The sequence below is a fragment of the Danio aesculapii genome, chromosome 3 (genome assembly GCF_903798145.1).
Source record: "Danio aesculapii chromosome 3, fDanAes4.1, whole genome shotgun sequence".
Taxonomy (NCBI): domain Eukaryota; kingdom Metazoa; phylum Chordata; class Actinopteri; order Cypriniformes; family Danionidae; genus Danio; species Danio aesculapii.
The window spans coordinates 7,303,782-7,324,457 of record NC_079437.1 but is presented as its reverse complement, the minus strand read 5'-3'; the positions used below and the strand labels follow the sequence as shown (position 1 = coordinate 7,324,457).

Below are 20,676 nucleotides of genomic sequence, written 5' to 3'. Positions count from 1 at the left end.
TAACGGTTTTATTGAGATGTGTTGTTGGTGATTGGTGGGCTTTGGTCAGATTGAGCAGCTTTACATGGACAAAGAGAAATGAAGACCTGTTTAAAGTCATTCAAGACTTACAACACAATATTTCAGTGCATTTCAGACTTTTTAAGGACTAAAATGTACAATTTTGACACAAAAAAAACACTAGAACCCATTAAACACGAATAAAATCCAATGCAAACCATCATATTTTACTCATTAAACTACTACTAATAATAATTCCTTACATTTATACAGTGCTTTTCTGAACACTCAAAGCTCTTTACACTATGGGGGAATCTCCTCATCCACCACCAGTGTGCAGCATATTGCCATATTGTGCCAGACCGCACACCAGTGAGTGATGAAGCCAATTATGATATGGGGATGGTTAGGAGGTCATGATGGACAGAGGCCAGTGGGCAGATTTGGCCAGGACACCGGGGTTAAACCCCTACTCCTTTTGTTATGCAGAACGGGGTTGCGCTGGTAACTGTTACGGTGCCAATCGTCTCAGTATGTATATTAACACTATTAATGTCCAATAACCATGAAAGAAAAAACACAGACGTACTAAATTGTAGGTGTTTACTCAAATAGAATATATTAATCCTCAAATAACAATATTATTTAAATGAAACAAAAACATACATCAAAAAAGCGTAGGCCTGCGCAACTAATAATGAAATAAAGGTTCACAATAGGATGTACAGAATAATGCTGATTGCTTACTAATCAATAGTAAAGAAAACTATTATAAAAGGTCGAATGAAGCTAGTCTTTTAGCTACAGTCTCAGGGCCGTTGGTGCACAATGAATCCTCCCGCGATGAGAAGGGCAGGAATTTCAGCCAGTACTGGATGTTGCTGAATAGTTATGATGCTGCTTCATACAACTCTTGCACATGTGGTTCTATAATGAACAAATTAACGTGATCAGTAATAATTTGAGTCATCGTATGATGGACACCAGCAGCACTACTAATGTGCTGAGTCATAGCCATACAATATGCATGTAGATAATAGTAATGTGGACAATTAAATACTCAAACATTACATCAACAATGCAGCAGTTGTATATCAATTAAACACAAGTAACTGACAATCATATTAATAATATAATGTACTGTCGAGTGAAACTCACTTTCTTCATTGACGCACTTGCAAGGATCGTCACGAGCGAGACTTCGGCACCGTCTATAAGCGTTATTAAAACCCATCCGCTGTCAATCCAGATGATCATACACCCTTCTGCAGTTCACAAAGTGAAGGTGCTACAGAACGAGTAGATAATTTACTGTTTTACGCCGTTAAAGATGAGATTGTAGGACCTCTGCTTTTCACATCGCCTTTCTGAACGGATTCACTTTCGTTTTTATCATTCGGTTGATTTGAACTGAACTGAACTGATTCGCGAACGCTTGCTTGATTTGGTTGATTCCTAACTGAACTGATTCGCGGTGGCGCGACTCACTAAATATGCCACACCTTTCCTTCTAAATGAGAGATGAAATAATCGTCATACAAAACCTATTTTAAATGTACATAAACTGAGCAATGGCTTTTTTACAGCCGCCCCCAAATTTGGTAGTCAAATTTGCTAACAGCATATTTACTGTATGACATCTGTATCTTGTGGTAAAGCGGGTAGTCTGATTAATTTGGCAACTGGTCGAGTGTAGGTGTGTTCCTTCACCTTAATGACAGCTGTTCTAACTCTACCATCAGGACTAGGAATGATTGATGAAACAGTACCAACACGCCAAAGTGCTCTGGGTAATTGCTCGTCAGCTATGAGGACTACAGTTCCAACTGTGATGTTATCTCTTTCTTGTTTCCACTTTTGACGCGGTTGTAATGTAGGCAGGAAGTCATGCACAAAATGTTTCCAAAAGTGGTCACTGAGAATTTGGCTGTGCCTCCATCTCTTTCGACTGAGCAGATCCGACTCAGGATAGACTACCTGAGGTAGGGAGGAGTCAGGCCGCCCCATGAAGGGATTTCACTGTGTTGTCTAGTAACTCTTGATAATTACTGAATTGCTGAACATCTGGAATAACTGGTGTTTCATTAAGTGTCCCACAGAAGGTGAGTTTCCTAAGCTCAGAGTCTTCATCAGGGTTTTGACGTTCAGGAACTTTTGGCCAGTTACATTTTGGTTGTGTCAAAAAGGCTGGACCTTGCCTCCAGCGATTGTCTTGGGTCAATTGTGTCAACGTCAGACCACGAGTAATATCATCAGCAGGATTAGTCGATGAATCGACATAGTGCCAGGATCCTGGGTCAGACAACTCTTGTATTTCGCTAACTCTGACTCCCACAAACACCTTGTACCTGCAAGAATCAGACTGCAGCCAAGCTAGAACTGTGGTAGAGTCAGTCCAATATACAAAGTGGTGGATTTCTAGCGTCAGTTCTCTCTTCAAGACTGCACCTAGCTGTGCTCCTGTCAGGGCCCCACATAGCTCTAAGCGTGCAATGGAGATTTGTCTCTTCGGAGCCACTCTGGATCTTGCTGCTAGGAAAGCTATCTGTGTGTTGTGCTGATCATCTTCAGTACTCAAGTATGCTACTGAGCCATAGGCTCTCTCTGAAGCATCGCAGAAAATGTGAACACTGCGATGTTTGATTGGCTGCTGAACAATACCACTGTAGCACCGTGGTAAGGTGATCTGAGCTAAATGGGGAAGCTCATTTTCCCATTCTTCCCATGCAGCTAGCAGATCAGCTGGCAGGCAGGGGTCATCCCAGCCTCTTTTCTTGTTCCAGAGCAATTGTACAATGATCTTTGCCCTTGTTGTGAAGGGAATCAGATACCCTAAGGGGTCGTACTGCTTTGCAAGTGTGCGGTAAATCTTGCGCATGGTGATTTCTCCTTTATCCTCCTGGAATGGTTTGTATGCTAAGGTATCAGATCGGCAGTTCCATATCAGTCCAAGGGTTCGTTCCAGAGGGTTAGTTGTACCTTGGCTGAGCCAAATCTCGCTGCCCTTTGACTTCAGCTCAGATGGAAAATGGTCAATGACCGTAGGATCATTACTGGCCCATTGTCGCAACTCGAAACCACCCTCCGATAGGTGATTTTGTAATCTGTTTACTAGCTGCCTGGCCTGTTCCACATCTGAGATGCTTTTAAGACAGTTGTCTACGTAGAAATTACGTTCAACAGTTTGCCGCACATCATCTGTGGACTCAAGGATTCCTACATGTGTCTGAAGGGCGAAAACAGCACAGCAGGGACTGCAGGTGGTTCCGAAAGGTAAGACTGCCCATTGATAGATGGTTGGAGGTTCAGACGTATTGCCATAACGCCATAGGAATTTGAGAAAGGGTTTGTCTTCATCAAGGAGGCGAACTTGATGAAACATGCCTCTTACATCACTACAAACAGCAATTGGATGCTCCCGGAAGCGAAGTAGTACTCCCAACAAACTTGCCCCAAGAGTAGGCCCAGGTAGCAGGTTCTCATTCAGTGATTGACCTTGGTATTCAAAGGAGCAGTTAAATACTATGCGGTTCTTTCCATTGTGATGGACGATATGATGAGGTATATACCATGAAGGAGAGCTCGAACCACACTCCTTTGTTGTTGGTAAAGTGATGTATCCTGCTTGCTGTAACTTTTGGATTTCAGCATTATAGATATCAGTCAATTTGGGCTCTTTAGACAGTCGTTTTTCTGCACTACGTAGCAGAGGTAGAACAGCTTCTTTGGGTGCATTCAATGGTGGGAGTGACTCTTTCCAGAGTAGTGGGGTTGCGTATCTTTTGACTCCCTCCACATCAATTCTGACTGTTTTTTCTTCCAGAATCCGAATAGCCTCAGCATCTTGACGTGAGCGTGTCACAACCTTATCAGAGCGATATGGCAGAATATCCAGTTTCCACAAGTTCTCCACTTGGTTGAATAGTTCTGAGTCTGGTTTTGCACAAGAAACAAAGAAACATTCCTGTGGTTGGAGCTGAGAACAAAGGATCCTTGATGGACCTTGCAATGTCCATCCAAGTCTCGTATGTACTGCTGCCGGTCCTCCTTTAGACCCCAATATCACAGGTTCCACAGGTGTTATCAGATGTGGGTAGTCAGAACCAATAAGCACTAATGGCTGTGCCTGATTGATAGCATGTAGAGGCAGATCTCTGAGATAGCCATGTTTCTGCTGCAATTCAGTGATGGGATAAGTATGTTTGACTAACCCCAACCCTTTCGCAGTAAAGGCTCCAAAAACTTGAAATGATCTGTCAGGTTGTGAAGCAGGAGCGATTGTGAAGGACACTGAATTTGCACGAATGGTGTGTACCTCCTGTCTCACTGTACGAAGCGCTAAGTCCTCAATTGTTCCTTGAAGGCCTAAACGTTGAGCAGCCTCATGCAATAGAATCGTTCGCTCTGATCCATCATCCAGCACCGCATAGGTCTCTAGTGACCTGTCCCCATTACAAATCACAACCCGACTCAATTTAAGTAGCACTTGCTTTCCGCTTGTGGGTCGGTCCAGATACAAGGTCTGAGAAGTAGAACTTACTGGATCTGTGCTACTATCTGACTCTCTGCATGTCCTGCTTGGATCAGAGTTGGTATTAACATCATGCAGCACTTCAAGATGTCTCCTTTCGCATTGTTTACATTTCGCCTTTAGAGTACACTTTGAGGTTGGATGACTTCGGCCACATCTCCAGCATCGGTGACCCATTTTAATCCAATTCTCGACCTGTTGTTTAGTCAGGAGCTTAAAGTTTGAGCACTGATTCATATAATGATTTATGGTATCACAAAAGGGACAATACTTCTTGGGATTCTCCTGTGTTTTTCTTGAAGGTACTGACCCTGTACCTAAGTTTCCTGTTAAAACTTCCTTCTGGTCTCTCCCATGTAGGATAGTAGTTGGCTTTCGAGCAGGAAATCCTGGCCTCTTATCCTTGTGTAGACCAAACTTCTCTCGATCAAGGAAGGTAGTGTATCGTGTTCCCTCTACCTGCACACGTACCTCATATTCAAGCCAGTCAGCTAAATCTAGCAGTGTAGGGATGGGAGTCTGCAGTGGGTTGATAAATCTCTTAAAGTTGGCTCTCAGATCATAAGGCAACTTTGTTAAGAGGCGTGATACATGAGAACCGCATTTCAGCTCGGTCCATCCTGGACTACCCAACTGATTCAACATCCCTACTAAAGCACGAACACGAAGAGCAAATCCTTTGAAGGCTCTGACATCTCCACTTCTGATATTGGGCCCATCCATCAAACTAGATATTCGCTGCAGTGCCAGCTGGTGTGGTTGCCCATACATGTCTATAAGTGCTCGCATAGTGTCACTAAAGGGAGAAGGACCATGACTGTAAGAATCTGCAATGAGCAAGGCATCTTCTAATTTCAAATGATCCATGAGTATTTGAAACTTGAAGGATTCAGATGCGTCTTCAGGCAAAACGTTATCTAAAGCAAGTTTAAGTCGATTAAACTCTCGCGGATCATCATGTATAAAATCTGGGATGGTGGGTGTAGGCCCACGATACTGGACTGACATAGGCTGGTAAGGATGATTAGGCTCTTGGTGCAAGGTTGGATATGACATATCAGTTGAATAGAATCGTTCATTATCAGGATAGCGATCATTTCTCCGTTCTCGTTGAAAATAAGGACCAGAATGTTCAAGCATGACTGGTTTGTGGGAAGTTTGAGTTAAATGCCCATAACGTGGATCACAAAAATTTCTGGCAGGCTGGTACTCTGAATGCGAGTTATATTTATATGGGTCAGCAGGAGGATGACATGGATCTCGAGGGGGTTGACGAAAGTGATTGGGTAATGGGTTAGATTCATCATATAGCCGTTTAGATGGAGTAGACTGATTATGACGATCGATTGCATGTGACATAAGTTTCCTCTCTACCATGGGGGGCTCCGCGTATTGAGGGGTTTCCTGACCTGAATGTATTGGAGCAGCACTCAATCGTCCTGTTTCCTTTAGATGATGTATGAGATCTTCAATGAGGTCTTGTCGGCTATCGTTATACACATGCAGAGACTCCTCTCTTGGAGGCACTGGTGGGGGCAGTTCGGGTTGATCAGAACTTTGCTCATAATGAGGGGGAGACATCCTCCTAGCAGCTATTGGAATAGCAGATCTGTCAAACTCCGCATCAGGAGATCGCTGTAAGGATGGCGAAACCTGTGGTGTATCTAACACAGGTAAATTAGTGATTATTTCTGAAATTCGTTGCACATCTTGCCTCAGCTGCTTGCTCTCTTCTCTCATTTCGTGGATGAAAGAGATAACATCAGTATTTCTTACTGCACTAACATGCTCGTTTGCGAATGTATGCTGTGTCTGAGCTAAATCAAACTCATAATCTTGAAGATATGAAGGCGGTCTAGTAATTCTACGTGGGCGAACTACGTCACTATCTAACATTTTCTCTCCTGGTTTGGACATCGTTACTGAGACGGTTGTGCCTCCGGCTCGAAGGACCATAAATGTTATGCAGAACGGGGTTGCGCTGGTAACTGTTACGGTGCCAATCGTCTCAGTATGTATATTAACACTATTAATGTCCAATAACCATGAAAGAAAAAAACACAGACGTACTAAATTGTAGGTGTTTACTCAAATAGAATATATTAATCCTCAAATAACAATATTATTTAAATGAAACAAAAACATACATCAAAAAAGCGTAGGCCTGCGCAACTAATAATGAAATAAAGGTTCACAATAGGATGTACAGAATAATGCTGATTGCTTACTAATCAATAGTAAAGAAAACTATTATAAAAGGTCGAATGAAGCTAGTCTTTTAGCTACAGTCTCAGGGCCGTTGGTGCACAATGAATCCTCCCGCGATGAGAAGGGCAGGAATTTCAGCCAGTACTGGATGTTGCTGAATAGTTATGATGCTGCTTCATACAACTCTTGCACATGTGGTTCTATAATGAACAAATTAACGTGATCAGTAATAATTTGAGTCATCGTATGATGGACACCAGCAGCACTACTAATGTGCTGAGTCATAGCCATACAATATGCATGTAGATAATAGTAATGTGGACAATTAAATACTCAAACATTACATCAACAATGCAGCAGTTGTATATCAATTAAACACAAGTAACTGACAATCATATTAATAATATAATGTACTGTCGAGTGAAACTCACTTTCTTCATTGACGCACTTGCAAGGATCGTCACGAGCGAGACTTCGGCACCGTCTATAAGCGTTATTAAAACCCATCCGCTGTCAATCCAGATGATCATACACCCTTCTGCAGTTCACAAAGTGAAGGTGCTACAGAACGAGTAGATAATTTACTGTTTTACGCCGTTAAAGATGAGATTGTAGGACCTCTGCTTTTCACATCGCCTTTCTGAACGGATTCACTTTCGTTTTTATCATTCGGTTGATTTGAACTGAACTGAACTGATTCGCGAACGCTTGCTTGATTTGGTTGATTCCTAACTGAACTGATTCGCGGTGGCGCGACTCACTAAATATGCCACACCTTTCCTTCTAAATGAGAGATGAAATAATCGTCATACAAAACCTATTTTAAATGTACATAAACTGAGCAATGGCTTTTTTACACCTTTACAAAGGACATCCTGGGATATTGACAACCACAGAGAGTCAGGACCTCAGATTAACATCTCATCTGAAAGACGGCGCTCACTGAGCAGTATAGAGTCGTAATCACTATACTGGGGCATCAGGACCCACACAGACCGCAGGTTGAGCGCCCCCCGCTGGCCTCATTAACACCACTTCAGGCAGCAACCTAGCTTTCCCATGTGGTCTCCCATCCAGTTACTCTCCAGGCGCAGCCCTGCTTAGCTTCAGTGGGTGACCATGTGAGAGTTGCAGAGAACTAGCTGCCAGCTAGCTAGTTAAACTAGTACATATTTTAGTGGAAACCAATAAACCTGTAATGGTTACTATTTGTGTGTGTGTGTGTGTGTTTGTGTGTGTACAATAATTCAATGTTTGTATCTTTCAATATAATTCTGCAAACTGAAGAGAGACATCAGCATCATCAGTATCATAATCAGCAGCAGCAGAATGAAGCCAGTTTGTGTCTCACCTTCCTCTTGATGAGCGGGAAACCGTAAGCGGCAGCAGCCTGATGCATGCTGGGAGCTGAAGATGAGGTTTGGGGTTTGTGTGAGACTGAGGTTTCACCACTGACAGAGTTTCGCTTGACAAAGACAGAAAACAGGATATAGTTAGTGTGTGTGTTCATTTCACACCGCTTGTGTGAAACTGCAAACACAAAAACAACATTCAGTATTACTGGAGGACTGACTGATACAGGAGCAGCTGATAATAATGCTGACTCTCATCTTATTTCACTGACAGTAAACAGATAAACAACAGATGCTCTCAGATAGTCATGGTGTTCCTCAAGGGTCAGTGTTGGGTCCTCTGTTATTCATCATTTATGTTTGACCTCTAGGTTGTATATTTGGTTCTTATGCCATTCATTTCCATTTTTATGCAGGAGATACACAAACTTATCCATCTACAAAACCTACATCACCTCACCTCCCTTCTGACCTTACTAAACATCTACAGCAGGGGCTCCCAAACCTTTCACTTCGTGACCCCTAAAATGACAATTCCAGTGACTCGCGACCCCCACTACACTTGGAGGTGGTTATAAACATACAAACACTGCACACAACAGTGCACACACACCAATAGGAACTATATAAATGAGCTTACTGACAACACAAACAGTGCACCAGTCTAACAACTATACAGATTTTATGATCGTTATTCATTTGTTTAATTTAATATTAACCTGACTTAATGAGAATGGTGGGCACAGTGTTTACACCACAAGACTATTCTTGGTTTAATTATGGAGATGGTCCTCTATGTTCAGTCGTGGCCTTTATTTTAAATGTAATCGAGTGCTATAAAGGTGTCAAAGTGTAACATTGCACCGTAACATCAATCTGCTGCAACTAACACTACTGGTGTGTCATTAATCTAGCTTAATAACTCCAGGGGCTGCAATCCAATGAGAAATGAATTTAAGGGCTGATGGCTTTTTGCATGTTGTTTTTCATGTAACTATTAAATACTATTAATATCCTCTGTAGGATATGGATAAAACACGGTTATTCTAATAGTTTAATATCACCTCCCTTATTGTCTCTCGACCCCCCCAGGGCAGGGGTCACCAATCTCGGTCCTGGAGGTATGGTGGCCCTGCAGGGTTTAGCTCTGGCTTACCTCAACACACTGGCCTGGATGTTTCAAGTATGCCTAGTAAGACCTTGATTAGCTTGTTCAGGTGTGTTTGATTAGGGTCAGAGCTAAAATCTGCAGGACACCGGCCCTCCGGCAACAAGTTTGGTGACCCCTGCTCCAGGGGGTCCCGACCCCCATTTTGAGAACCACCGGTCTACAGGACATTAATATATGGACGATTAATAATCTCTTAAAGTTAAATGCCAGTAAATCTGAAGGCCTTCTGGTTGGCTCTAGGTCAGTTTTATCCAAAGCTCAATCTTTTACCCTGTTCATTGATAACTCCCCAGTCAATTTCTCAACCCATGTCCAAAGTCTTGGTGTTACACTGGATGGTATGCTCTCGTTTGGTTCTCATATTAGTAATATCTCACGTTCTGCCTTTTTCCATTTGCGTAACATTGCAAGATTTCACTCTTCGCGTTTCCCAGTACTGGGTTGCAGCTGGAAGGGCATCCGCTGCGTAAAACATATGCTGGAATAGTTCATTCCACTGTGGCTACCTCTGAAATAAAGACTAAGCTGAAGGCAAATGAATTTCCAGCAGCTGTGTGAACTTGAATACGTGCAGTATTGTCTTTTACAGAACTGAGTCTCCAGGTTAAAGAGGATCTGAAATGTCTCATCAAGATTGTTCCTGATTTCACCGTGTTATGAAGAGCTGCTCTCAGTACCTGTTTATCCTCCTTTTCCTCCTCCTGGAAGGGGTTAAAGGTCGTGGGTCGGTGGCGGGAATAAACTGGAACTGGAGGAAGACGATACCAGGGTCCCGGATTAACCAGCTTTAACCAGGGATGATCTTTCGGCACGGCTCTCGGAGGTGGAACTGACACCAGAAACACACAGCAGAAATAAAACATGCATTATAAGCGGAGTCAGAGGGAATATGGGGACAGTTTCTGCTATTTCTGTGCAGAATTTAGTTGATCTATAGAAGATAGTAACTTAAAACGCTTAATAAATTATATATATTTATATACAGTGGGCACGGAAAGTATTCAGACTCCCTTACATTTTTTACTCTTGTTTTATTGCAGCCATTTGCTAAAATCACTTAAGATCATATTTTTTCCTCATGAATGTACACACAACACTCTATATTGACAGAAAAGTCCATTTCTTATGATCATCCTTCAGATGGTTCTACACTTTCATTTGAGTCCAGATGTGTTTGATTATACTGAATGGACTTGATTAAGAAAGCCACGCACATGTCTATATTAGGGTTGGGCGATGTTGACCAATTGGGCATTGTACGATGTCTAATGTGAAACACTGCGATGGACAATGGCATCATCGTTGTAGGTGGTGGTGAATTACTTAATAATAAATTATTAATGAGATCATAGCGAATTAATTATTTGTAGTCTACCGTTTTCCCTAGCTGACCCGCATGGTCTTTGTTTTACCCATGACCAAATCATAAATAAATAAAGATAAGTTACACACAAATAACCACCAGTCATTCACTTTTCAGCAGGACTCTGGCATGAATAGGCAGAGTGATCTGTGTCATTATAATGGCGTCCAAAAACTTGGTTGGTAAAAAGGTAAAAACAACCAACAAGAATCAACCAACAGTGTCTGAGGTTTACACTAAAATTACCAAGTACTAGTGTGAAAGTAAAGGTTAAAGCAGTGTACTGACACTGTGACTCGTTACTTGATAGATTCAAATAACAGAAGAGACAAGATTAATTAAATATCACGTTTAACAACTATAGTGAGACGCCATCCAGCGCTTCATCCTTAATAAACTGTCTGATGTGCACTGCGCTCTGGGGTTTTGTGCTCAAAGCACCCGCTGACTGCCTGGAGCTTAGACGTGTGCATACGTTGCAGCGGATGACTGTGTGTGTGTGTGTGTGTGTGGTCACGTGATGTGCGTTTTCAGCTTTATAGTGTAGATGGAGGGCTGTTCAGAAATGCTATGTGAAACGCCAGTGTGAATGTGGATCGTTTTCGTTCTAAAATGTCATTTTAAAACTAAGACGTATTAGTGTAAACGGGGCCTGCGTGTCTATTTTTTTGCAAGCAGGTTTGAGACGAGGGCGGGGCAGAGGATCATGATGCTAGTTCAGCATTGTATAGAATCATGAATAGAATCAAGAGGTCAGTGGAACTGCCTGAAGAGCTCTGATATAGAATTGTGGCAAGGCACAGGTCTGGCCAAGGTTACAAATCATTTCTGCTGCACTTAAAACTCCTAAGAGTACAGTAGCCTCCTGGAAGACCTTTGGGATGACCCAAACTCTTCCTAGAGCTGGCCGTCTGGCCAAACTGAGCTATTGAGGAGAGAGCCTTTGTGAGAGAGGTAAAAAAAGAGCTCAAAGATCACTGTGGCTGAGCTCCAGAGATGCAGTCGGGAGAAAGTTGTAGAAAGCCAATCATCAGTGCAGCCCTCCACCAGACGGACTTATGGCAGAGTGGCCCGATGGAAGACACTTCTCAGTGCCTGAAGTTTACTAAAAAACACCTGAAGGACTCCAAGATGGTGAGAAATAAGATTCTCTGGTCTGATGAGACCAAGACAGAACTTAAAATGGTCGTGCCCAACTGAGTCTGGTTTCTCTCAAGGTTTTTTTTCTTCACTTCCGCCTTTAGTGAAGTTTTTTTTCCCTCTCCGCTGTCGCCACTGGCTTGCATGGTTCAGGATCTGTAGAGCTGCGCATCGATGGATTTGCTCTTCAGTATTTGGACTCTCAGTAGTGATTATTAAACCACACTGAACTGAGCTAAACTGAACTGAACTTAAACACTACAAACTGAACTACTCTGTTCCTATTTACTGTGACCTTTTATGTGAAGCTGCTTTGACACAATCTACATTGTATAAGCGCTATACAAATAAAGGGGAATTGAATTGAATTGAACTTGTTGGCCTTGATTCTAAACGGTATGTGTGGAGAAAAGCAGGCACAGCATGGTGGTGGCAACATCTTTTAGCTTTTTAGTTTTTTAGCTGCAGTGACAGGACGACAATTAAGTGAAAGGTGAACGTGGCCAAGTACAGGGATATCCTGGATGAAAACCTTCTCCAGAGTGCTCAGGACCTCAGACTAGGCTCAAGGTTTACCTTCCAACAAAAGAATAACCCTAAGCACACTTCTGAAACTTGAATGGCCCACTGTTATTTAATGGCCCAGCCAGAGCCCTGATTCAAAGCCAATTGAGCATCTCTGGAGAGACCTAAAATGGCTGTCCACCAACATTTATCATCCAACCTGACAGAACTGGAGAGGATCTGCGAGGAGGAATGGAAGTGGATCCCCAAATCCAGGAGTGAAAAACTTGTAGCATCTTCCCCAAAAAGACTCATGGCTGGATACGACCAAAAGGCTGCTTCTGCTAAATACTGAGCAAAGGCTCTGACTACTGAGATGAAGTTAAACATGAGCCTTAATGTTTTTAGCAAATGGCTGCAACATAACAAAGAGTGACAGAATTAAGTGGGTCTCAAGACTTTCCGTACCCACTGCATGCGCCGCATGAAGTCAAACAAGTCTGAAGTTACTAACCGTTTTCAGGGCAGTGGTCATGTGATCTGGGGGCAAGGCAGAGACGTTCCTGAGGCTCCACCCTTTTTCTAGGAGCAGGTCTGGGAGGTGTTTGTACATCAGACTCTGATGAGGAGGAGGAGAGACTGCCATCATTCACATCTTCATCTGTCTCCTCTCTGTTTCTGTCTGTCTCTCCTCTGTCTCCTTCGGTCTCTCCACCGATTCTGTCTGTCTCCTCTCTGTTTCTGTTTGTCTCTCCACCAATTCTGTCTGTCTCCTCTCTGTTTCTGTCTGTCTCTCCACCAATTCTGTCTGTCTCCTCTTGGTTTCTGTCTGTCTCTCCTCTGTCTCCTTCGGTCTCTCCACCGATTCTGTCTGTCTCCTCTCTGTTTCTGTCTGTCTCTCCACCAATTCTGTCTGTCTCCTCTCTGTTTCTGTCTGTCTCTCCACCAATTCTGTCTGTCTCCTCTTGGTTTCTGTCTGTCTCTCCACTGTTTCTGTCTGTCTCTCCTCTGTCTCCTTCTGTCTCTCCACCGCTTCTGTCTGTCTCTCCACCGTTTCTGTCTGTCTCTCCACCGCTTCTGTCTGTCTCTCCACCGTTTCTGTCTGTCTGATGTTGTGATTGTCGATCGTGGAGTAAAACAGCTTGTTGGTCAGTTCCGGGTGAATCTGAGAGACACACTTCACTCATCTTTTCCACAATCTCTCCATCCGCCTCTCCTCTTTCTCTCTCCATCTCACAGGTGTGTGTGTGTGAGTGTTGATCTGTGTGTTCACGAGCAGGTTTACACTGGTAACTACACCTTAGTGAACCCGTCTCACTGTGTTCTGTGAAAGACATCGGCAGCAGAGAGCGACGGCAGACACTGCATCTGAAACACACATCAGGACAGTCAGGAGCATGTGTGTGAGAGAAAGAGAGAGTGTGTGCAGGCAGATTTAGCTGTGTGTGTGTGTGTGTTTTACCTGAAGCAGGAGCGGTGATACAGGCGCCCCTTCACCAAAACCCTCTGAATGAGATGAACGTGTGAGTGACAAACTCTACACACACTTCTGTCTGAAGACCTGATCACATCTGAAGAGAACAACTGACAGACAGAAGAGAGGGAAGTATTAGACAGAGAGATGGAGGGAGGGACACATGAAAAGACACAGAGTTGGACAGACAGACAGACATACAAAAGAGAGATGAATGGACAGACAAAGCAGCAGATGGAAAGACAGAAAGAAAGATGGACGGACGGACAACTTGACAGATGGACAGATGGACAGATAGACAGACAGAGACATATAGGCAAACAAATGGATAGAAAGAAATGAACAACAAACAGTCGGCAAACTACCAGAAAGACAGACAGACAGACAGACAGATGGACAGACAACTGACAGAAAGAGGAGGGACAGACGAACAGCAGACAGACAGACAGACAGGCAAACAGATGGACAGAAAGACAGTTGACAAATGGACAAACATACTGACAGGTAGATGGAGACAGACGGACAAACTAATGGTCAAAAAGGCAAATGGACAGCAAACAGACAGACGGATAGACAGCAGACAGGCAAATGGACAGACAGACAGACACAAAGCAAATGAAGAGACAGAAAGACAGATGAACAGGCAGACAGACAGTAGAAAGACAGGTAGATGGACAGACAGACAGGCAGGCAGGCAGGCAGACAGATGGACAGACAGACAGACAGCATATGAACAGAGACAGGCAGTCAGGCAGACAGACAGACAGACAGACAGACTGGCAAATATACAGACAGATGAACAGACAAGCAGGCAGACAGACAGACAGATGGATGGACAGACGGACCGCAGACAGGCAGACGGACAGCAGACAAACATATAGACAGGCAGACATACAGATTAACAGCAGACACACAGGCAGACGGACGGACAGCAGACAGGCAGACAGAGAGTAGGCAGACAGCAGACAAACAGACAGATGGACAACAGATGAACAGACAGCAGACAGACAGACAGACAGCCAGACACACAGATGGACAGCAGACAGACAGACAGACAGCAGACAGACAGCCAGACACACAGCAGATGAACAGACAGCAGGCAGACGGACAGCAGAAAAACAGACAGGCAGACACATAGACTGACAACAGATGAAGAGACAGCAGACAGACAGAAGACAGACAGACAGACGCTCAGCAGACAGACAGACAGCAGATGAACAGACAGCAGACAAACAGACAGACAGACAGACGCACAACAGACAGGAAGACGGACAGCAGACAAAAAGACAGACAGACAGACAGATGCACAGCAGACAGGAAGACGGACAGCAGACAAACAGACAGCAGACAGACAGACAGATGCACAGCAGACAGGAAGACAGACAGCAGACAAACAGACAAACAAACAGACAGACAGACAGACAGACAGACAGACGGAGAGACAGTTTGACAGACAGACAGCTACCCAAGTGTTTGCTCTGGTTCTGTGAGGTTGATCCTCCAGGTGATTCTTCTGAGTGTCTGATCAGATCAGAGATTGATCAGTTAAAGTCAGACATTTCAGTGATGATGAAGAACATGTGAGATCTTCAGTGTTTAAGTGTCTCTCGAGATCTTTACCATCAGATCTTCCACTGAACACACAGTAGAGCTGAGAGACGTACGTGATGATGGACAGCAGATCCGGCTCCTCACACAGCAGCTCATCCGGATCCAGAAGAGCAGGAACACCCAGCTCACGCTCCGCAACACTGAACGCCTGAGAAACACACAAACACACGAACCAGACAGACCAGAGCTTTAATCACAGGTGCGGACATGACCCACACACAATGAAGATGACTCTCTGGAGCAAACGTCTGAGGTGTGTTTATAGTAGAATAAAACAAAGCTCTTTTGAGTCTGAACAGAGTCCTCCTGTTCACATGTGATGCTTCAACACCATCAACAGAGACTCACCAGACGCATGTTCTCACTGGCCTTGTGTTTGGACAGAGAGTGGAAATCTCTGCAGAGAGAAACAGATACTTCAGATACATTTAGATATGAGCAAATTCTGAAGCAGAAAACATGAGATGTTAAAAACCAACCAGAAACCCCTGCTAGTACTATAGATATGCAATTATTTGGACTTCACAAAGCCCTCATCCATCCTCAATTTAAAGTAGGCCTGCACGATACTGCAATATTTTATTTTTCTACAATATACAATTGAAAGCAGAAGTGTACATACGCTTTAAAAAAATTTACATAACCATTTTTTTAAATGTCTGATGGTAAATCATACAAACGTTTACTATTTTAGGTCTGTTAAGATTGCCTGAATGATTTACATTTGCTAAATGCCAGAATAAGAGAGAATTCTTTATTAATTTCTAGACAGTCAAAAGTTTACACACATTTCCTTGGTATTTCTTTAGCTTTGCTTTTAAACTCTATAACTTTGGTCAAATGTTTTGGGTCTCCATTCACAAGCTTCTCACAATAGTTTGCAGGAGTTTTGGCCCATTCCTCCTGACAGAATTGGTGTAACTGAGTCAGATTTGTTGGCTGTCTTGCTCACACAAGCTTTTTCAACTCTGCCCCCACATTCTCTATAGGATTGAGATCAGGGCTTTGTGATGGCCACTCCAAAACATTCACTCTGTTGTCCTTAAAGCACATTTGAACTCATTTGGCAGTATGCTCAGGGTCATGGTCTGTTTGGAAGACCCATTTGTGGAAAAGTGTTAATTTCCTGGATGATGTCTTGAGATGTTGCTTCAGTATTTCTACATGATGTTCTTTCCTCATGATGCCATCTATGCTGTGAAGTGGACCAGTCCCTCCTGCAGCAAAACAGCCCCACAACATGATGCTGCCGCCCCCATACTTCACAGTTAGAATGGTGTTTGTCCTCCAAATGTAACACTGGTCATTATGGCCAAAGAGTTCAATTTTACCTCCATCAGACCACAGATTTCTCCAAACATTTGTCTTTTTCCCAGTGTAATTTAGCAGATTGTAATCTGGCTTTTTTATTGGTTCTGGCTTGTTAATTTTCTCATGTTGTCACATAAGGAAGCAGTGTGTTTGAGCTTTTCCTTCAATACTATTCTACAGTTGTGCCTCACATTAACTCAAATGTTGTCAATTAGCCAATCAGAAACCTACAAAACCTTGACACCATCATCTGAGCTTTTTCAGAGGCAGAATAATCTTATTGTGTGTAAACTTGACTTTCAAGAAGTTATAACAATTTCTCAAAATATCTCTCTCATTATTCTGCCATTAAGCAGAACATAAACACGTGATAATCCTAACTTACCTATGAGAGAAGAAGTTTAATCACATTAACTCTGACTCTTTTTAAATGGTTATGAGCCGTTTATACAGCGTATGTAAACTTCTGGTCTTAACTGCATATTGCGATATTGAATAGATAATTTCACCAGATGAAATTTGGAAAGAATTCATAATTTACAATACATTGGGATGATTTTGTAAAGAAGTGCATGTACATAAACTATAATAAACCAACAAACCACACACAGTGAGAAATATAGCACAGCAACAACACTGAGCAAACTAAATATACAGTGCTATATGATTTTCCGGAGGTCTAGCAATATTTAGATGCACAAATGTAATAATCCAATGTAAATTAATACCATATAGTATATAAACACATAAACCACAACTGGAACCCAGCAACTTAGCTAATTATAGGCCTATTTCAAACCTTCCATTTATATCTAAAATACTAGAAAAAGTTGTTTCTGCTCAATTATGCTCCTTTCTGCAGACCAACAATGTTTTTGAAGTGTTTCAGTCAGGTTTCAGAGCTCATCACAGTACAGAAACTGCATTAGTGAAAATAACCAACGATTTACTCTTAGCTGCTGACCAAGGGTGCATCTCGCTATTAGTTCTACTCGATCTTAGTGCGGCATTTGACACCATTGACCATGATATCCTTATTAATCGCTTAAAGTCTACAGGTGTCCAGGGACATGCCCTACAATGGTTTAAGTCATACTTATCTGACCGTTACCAGTTTGTAAATATAAATGGACAGCCTTCACAAATCAGCCCAGTAAAATACGGGGTGCCTCAAGGATCAGTTTTAGGCCCTTTACTGTTTACAATATACATGCTACCCCTGGGAGACATTATTAGAAGACATGGGATCAGCTTTCACTGCTATGCAGATGATACTCAATTATATATTTCAACTAAACCTGACGAGACGTCTAATCTGTCCAAGCTAACTGAGTGTATTAAAGATGTTAAAGACTGGATGACCAACAATTATCTTCTCTTAAACTCAGACAAAACAGAATTATTACTTATTGGGCCTAAATACTGTACACAGCAGATCTCACAACTCGACCTACAATTAGAGGGATACAAAGTTAGCGTTAGCTCTACTATAAAAGATCTGGGTGTCATATTAGACAGCAATTTAACTTTTAAAAATCATATTTCCCATGTCACAAAAACTGCTTTCTTTCATCTGAGAAATATAGCTAAGTTACGAAGTATGCTATCCATCTCAGATGCAGAAAAGCTAGTCCATGCTTTTATGACTTCTAGGCTGGACTACTGTAATGCACTGTTTGCTGGCTGCCCAGCATCCTCTATTAACAAACTTCAATTAGTACAAAATGCAGCTGCCAGAGTTCTTACCAGGCCTAGAAAATATGATCACATCAGCCCAATTTTATCCTCCTTACACTGGCTGCCTGTTAAGTTTCGTATTGAATTTAAAATATTGCTTCTTACATATAAAGCTTTAAATAATCTAGCTCCTGTTTATCTAACCAATCTTCTGTCTCGCTACAATCCAACTCGCTCTTTAAGATCTCAAAACTCAGGGCTTCTGGTAGTACCTAGAATAGCAAAGTCGAGTAAAGGAGGTCGAGCCTTCTCATTTATAGCTCCTAAACTCTGGAATAGCCTTCCTGATAACGTCCGAGGCTCAGACACACTCTCCCAATTCAAAACTAGATTAAAGACCTATCTGTTCAGTAAAGCATACACTTAGTGCACCACTTAGGGGCTTCCACACAGGTTATGCATCTTGCTGATATACACTGTGAACATCAGCTACGCTAATTATTTTCTTTATTCTCCATTTCCACCTGGGGATACTCTTCCCGAGGCCCTCAGACTATGCAGAGTCACTGATTCGATCCAAGACCAACGACGAGATGATCCCAAGGTTTCCATATCCTGGACCTGGCCGAATCCTGAACAACTACTGCGATGGTCATGGAAGAGTGGAGAACATGAGACTGTTTCCTATGACGCTCCAGAGACAGACGAGTCTTCGCTGAGGCCAGCTTCCAGCCTCCGCCACTGAGACTGCAGCTCTGCACAAGACGTTTGGCCAGCGGAGAAATTAAAATGGTCGTGCCCAACTGAGCCTGGTTTCTCTCAAGGTTTTTTTTCTTCACTTCCGCCTTTAGTGAAGTTTTTTTTCCCTCTCCGCTGTCGCCACTGGCTTGCATGGTTCAGGATCTGTAGAGCTGCGCATCTATGGATTTGCTCTTCAATATTTGGACTCTCAGTAGTGATTATTAAACCACACTGAACTGAGCTAAACTGAACTGAACTTAAACACTACAAACTGAACTACACTGTTCCTATTTACTGTGACCTTTTATGTGAAGCTGCTTTGACACAATCTACATTGTATAAGCGCTATACAAATAAAGGTGAATTGAATTGAATTGAATAAATGCAATTAATTTTAATTAGTTATTAATTAGTTAAAAGTGTAATTTATTGGCCTGAAAAAAATTAAACTGAATTAAATGACAAAAACACAGTTAAATAATAAATAATTTGGTAACTTCATGATGAATTGTTGCAAAAAAACTCTACAAATCATGAGTGTTTTCCAAAATCTGGTCAATAATAATACAGATTCAACATTGCTGATCCTGCGATGTGACTATTGAGGAAGCACACATTGCGATATCGATACTGATATATTGTGCAGCCAATACTATAAAGTATAAAGTCATATAGATGGCTGTGAAATGTTAAATGTTTAAGATATTAATTGATTATATGATTTAGGGTTGGGCGATGCCGACCAATTTGGCTTTGTACAATGTCTAATGTGAAACATCAAGATGGACGATGGCATCAACCCAACCCTAATAGGATTATAAAACATGGTTATAAAACATAGACAAAGTAGATTTAATGCACTTTAATTTAATTGTTTAAAAAAACTGCAAAGTAATGATGTTATATATCACTGCTGTTGTTCCTAGCAGCTGTTATCCCTAAAATGGTATCCTGGTGATATCTCTTTAGTGAACTTTACCATGGTAAATACAAAATATTTAAAGTTCATAAAACCCTGATAGTCCAAAATAGTGTACTGATATTTGTTTAACTGTAATGTTTTCTCTGTCTAACTAGTTTTGTCTCTGGTCTTCTATAAAATGATCATACATAATCCATCACTGTATGAATAATCTGTAGACTGAGTGCTGGTTCTTACAGTAGGTCCGGTCTGTGTTTGTGGATGATCGCACAGAAGGCCAGTCCATCAGTGAAAGAGGAGCTCATGTCTGTGATCTGCACATCACTGTAACCTTCACAAACACCTCGACACCAGTCCTGAAGAGAAAACACTGAACACATGACCGCTTTATTACAGTCAGGTTCTGCTTTTAGAGCTCCAGTAACACGAGACGGCACTGCAAGCCGCTGTAAAACCGTATAACGGGACACCGATCCACCGGGTCGTCCATCGAGTTCAGGTGGTGGGTTCCCAGTTTCGCTGTTTACACACACTTGCAAATGTGTTTTCTGTCATGATTCTGCTCCATCAGAACTCAGATTTTAAATTAAAACGTCAGATGTTTAACGCTGAGTGTCAAATATCTCCGTTTGGAAAGTGGACTTGTTTAATCAGATCAAACCGATCGCGTT

General features: G+C 42.3%; 1 protein-coding gene and 2 long non-coding RNA genes across 3 annotated transcripts in view; all 3 read right to left on the bottom strand.

Moving 5' to 3' along the window:
- Positions 1 to 20,676, bottom strand: part of micall1b.2 (MICAL like 1b, duplicate 2) — a 32,536-nt gene that overhangs the window by 11,778 nt on the left and 82 nt on the right. Inside the window, exons 2-9 of the mRNA XM_056448972.1 lie at positions 20,243 to 20,553; positions 15,703 to 15,751; positions 15,364 to 15,502; positions 15,209 to 15,264; positions 13,732 to 13,853; positions 12,784 to 13,637; positions 9,940 to 10,091; positions 8,091 to 8,204 (exon numbers count right to left, since the gene is read on the bottom strand). Of these exons, the coding sequence (XP_056304947.1) occupies positions 8,091 to 8,204; positions 9,940 to 10,091; positions 12,784 to 13,637; positions 13,732 to 13,853; positions 15,209 to 15,264; positions 15,364 to 15,502; positions 15,703 to 15,751; positions 20,243 to 20,553 (1,797 nt within the window). The remainder of the gene's footprint in view (positions 1 to 8,090; positions 8,205 to 9,939; positions 10,092 to 12,783; positions 13,638 to 13,731; positions 13,854 to 15,208; positions 15,265 to 15,363; positions 15,503 to 15,702; positions 15,752 to 20,242; positions 20,554 to 20,676) is intronic.
- Positions 590 to 1,973, bottom strand: LOC130220821 (uncharacterized). The gene is made up of 2 exons (XR_008836230.1): positions 1,159 to 1,973; positions 590 to 927 (listed from the first exon to the last, which is right to left on the bottom strand). It is a non-coding gene; the product is annotated as an uncharacterized LOC130220821 (long non-coding RNA).
- Positions 6,602 to 7,565, bottom strand: LOC130220822 (uncharacterized). The gene is made up of 2 exons (XR_008836231.1): positions 7,171 to 7,565; positions 6,602 to 6,939 (listed from the first exon to the last, which is right to left on the bottom strand). It is a non-coding gene; the product is annotated as an uncharacterized LOC130220822 (long non-coding RNA).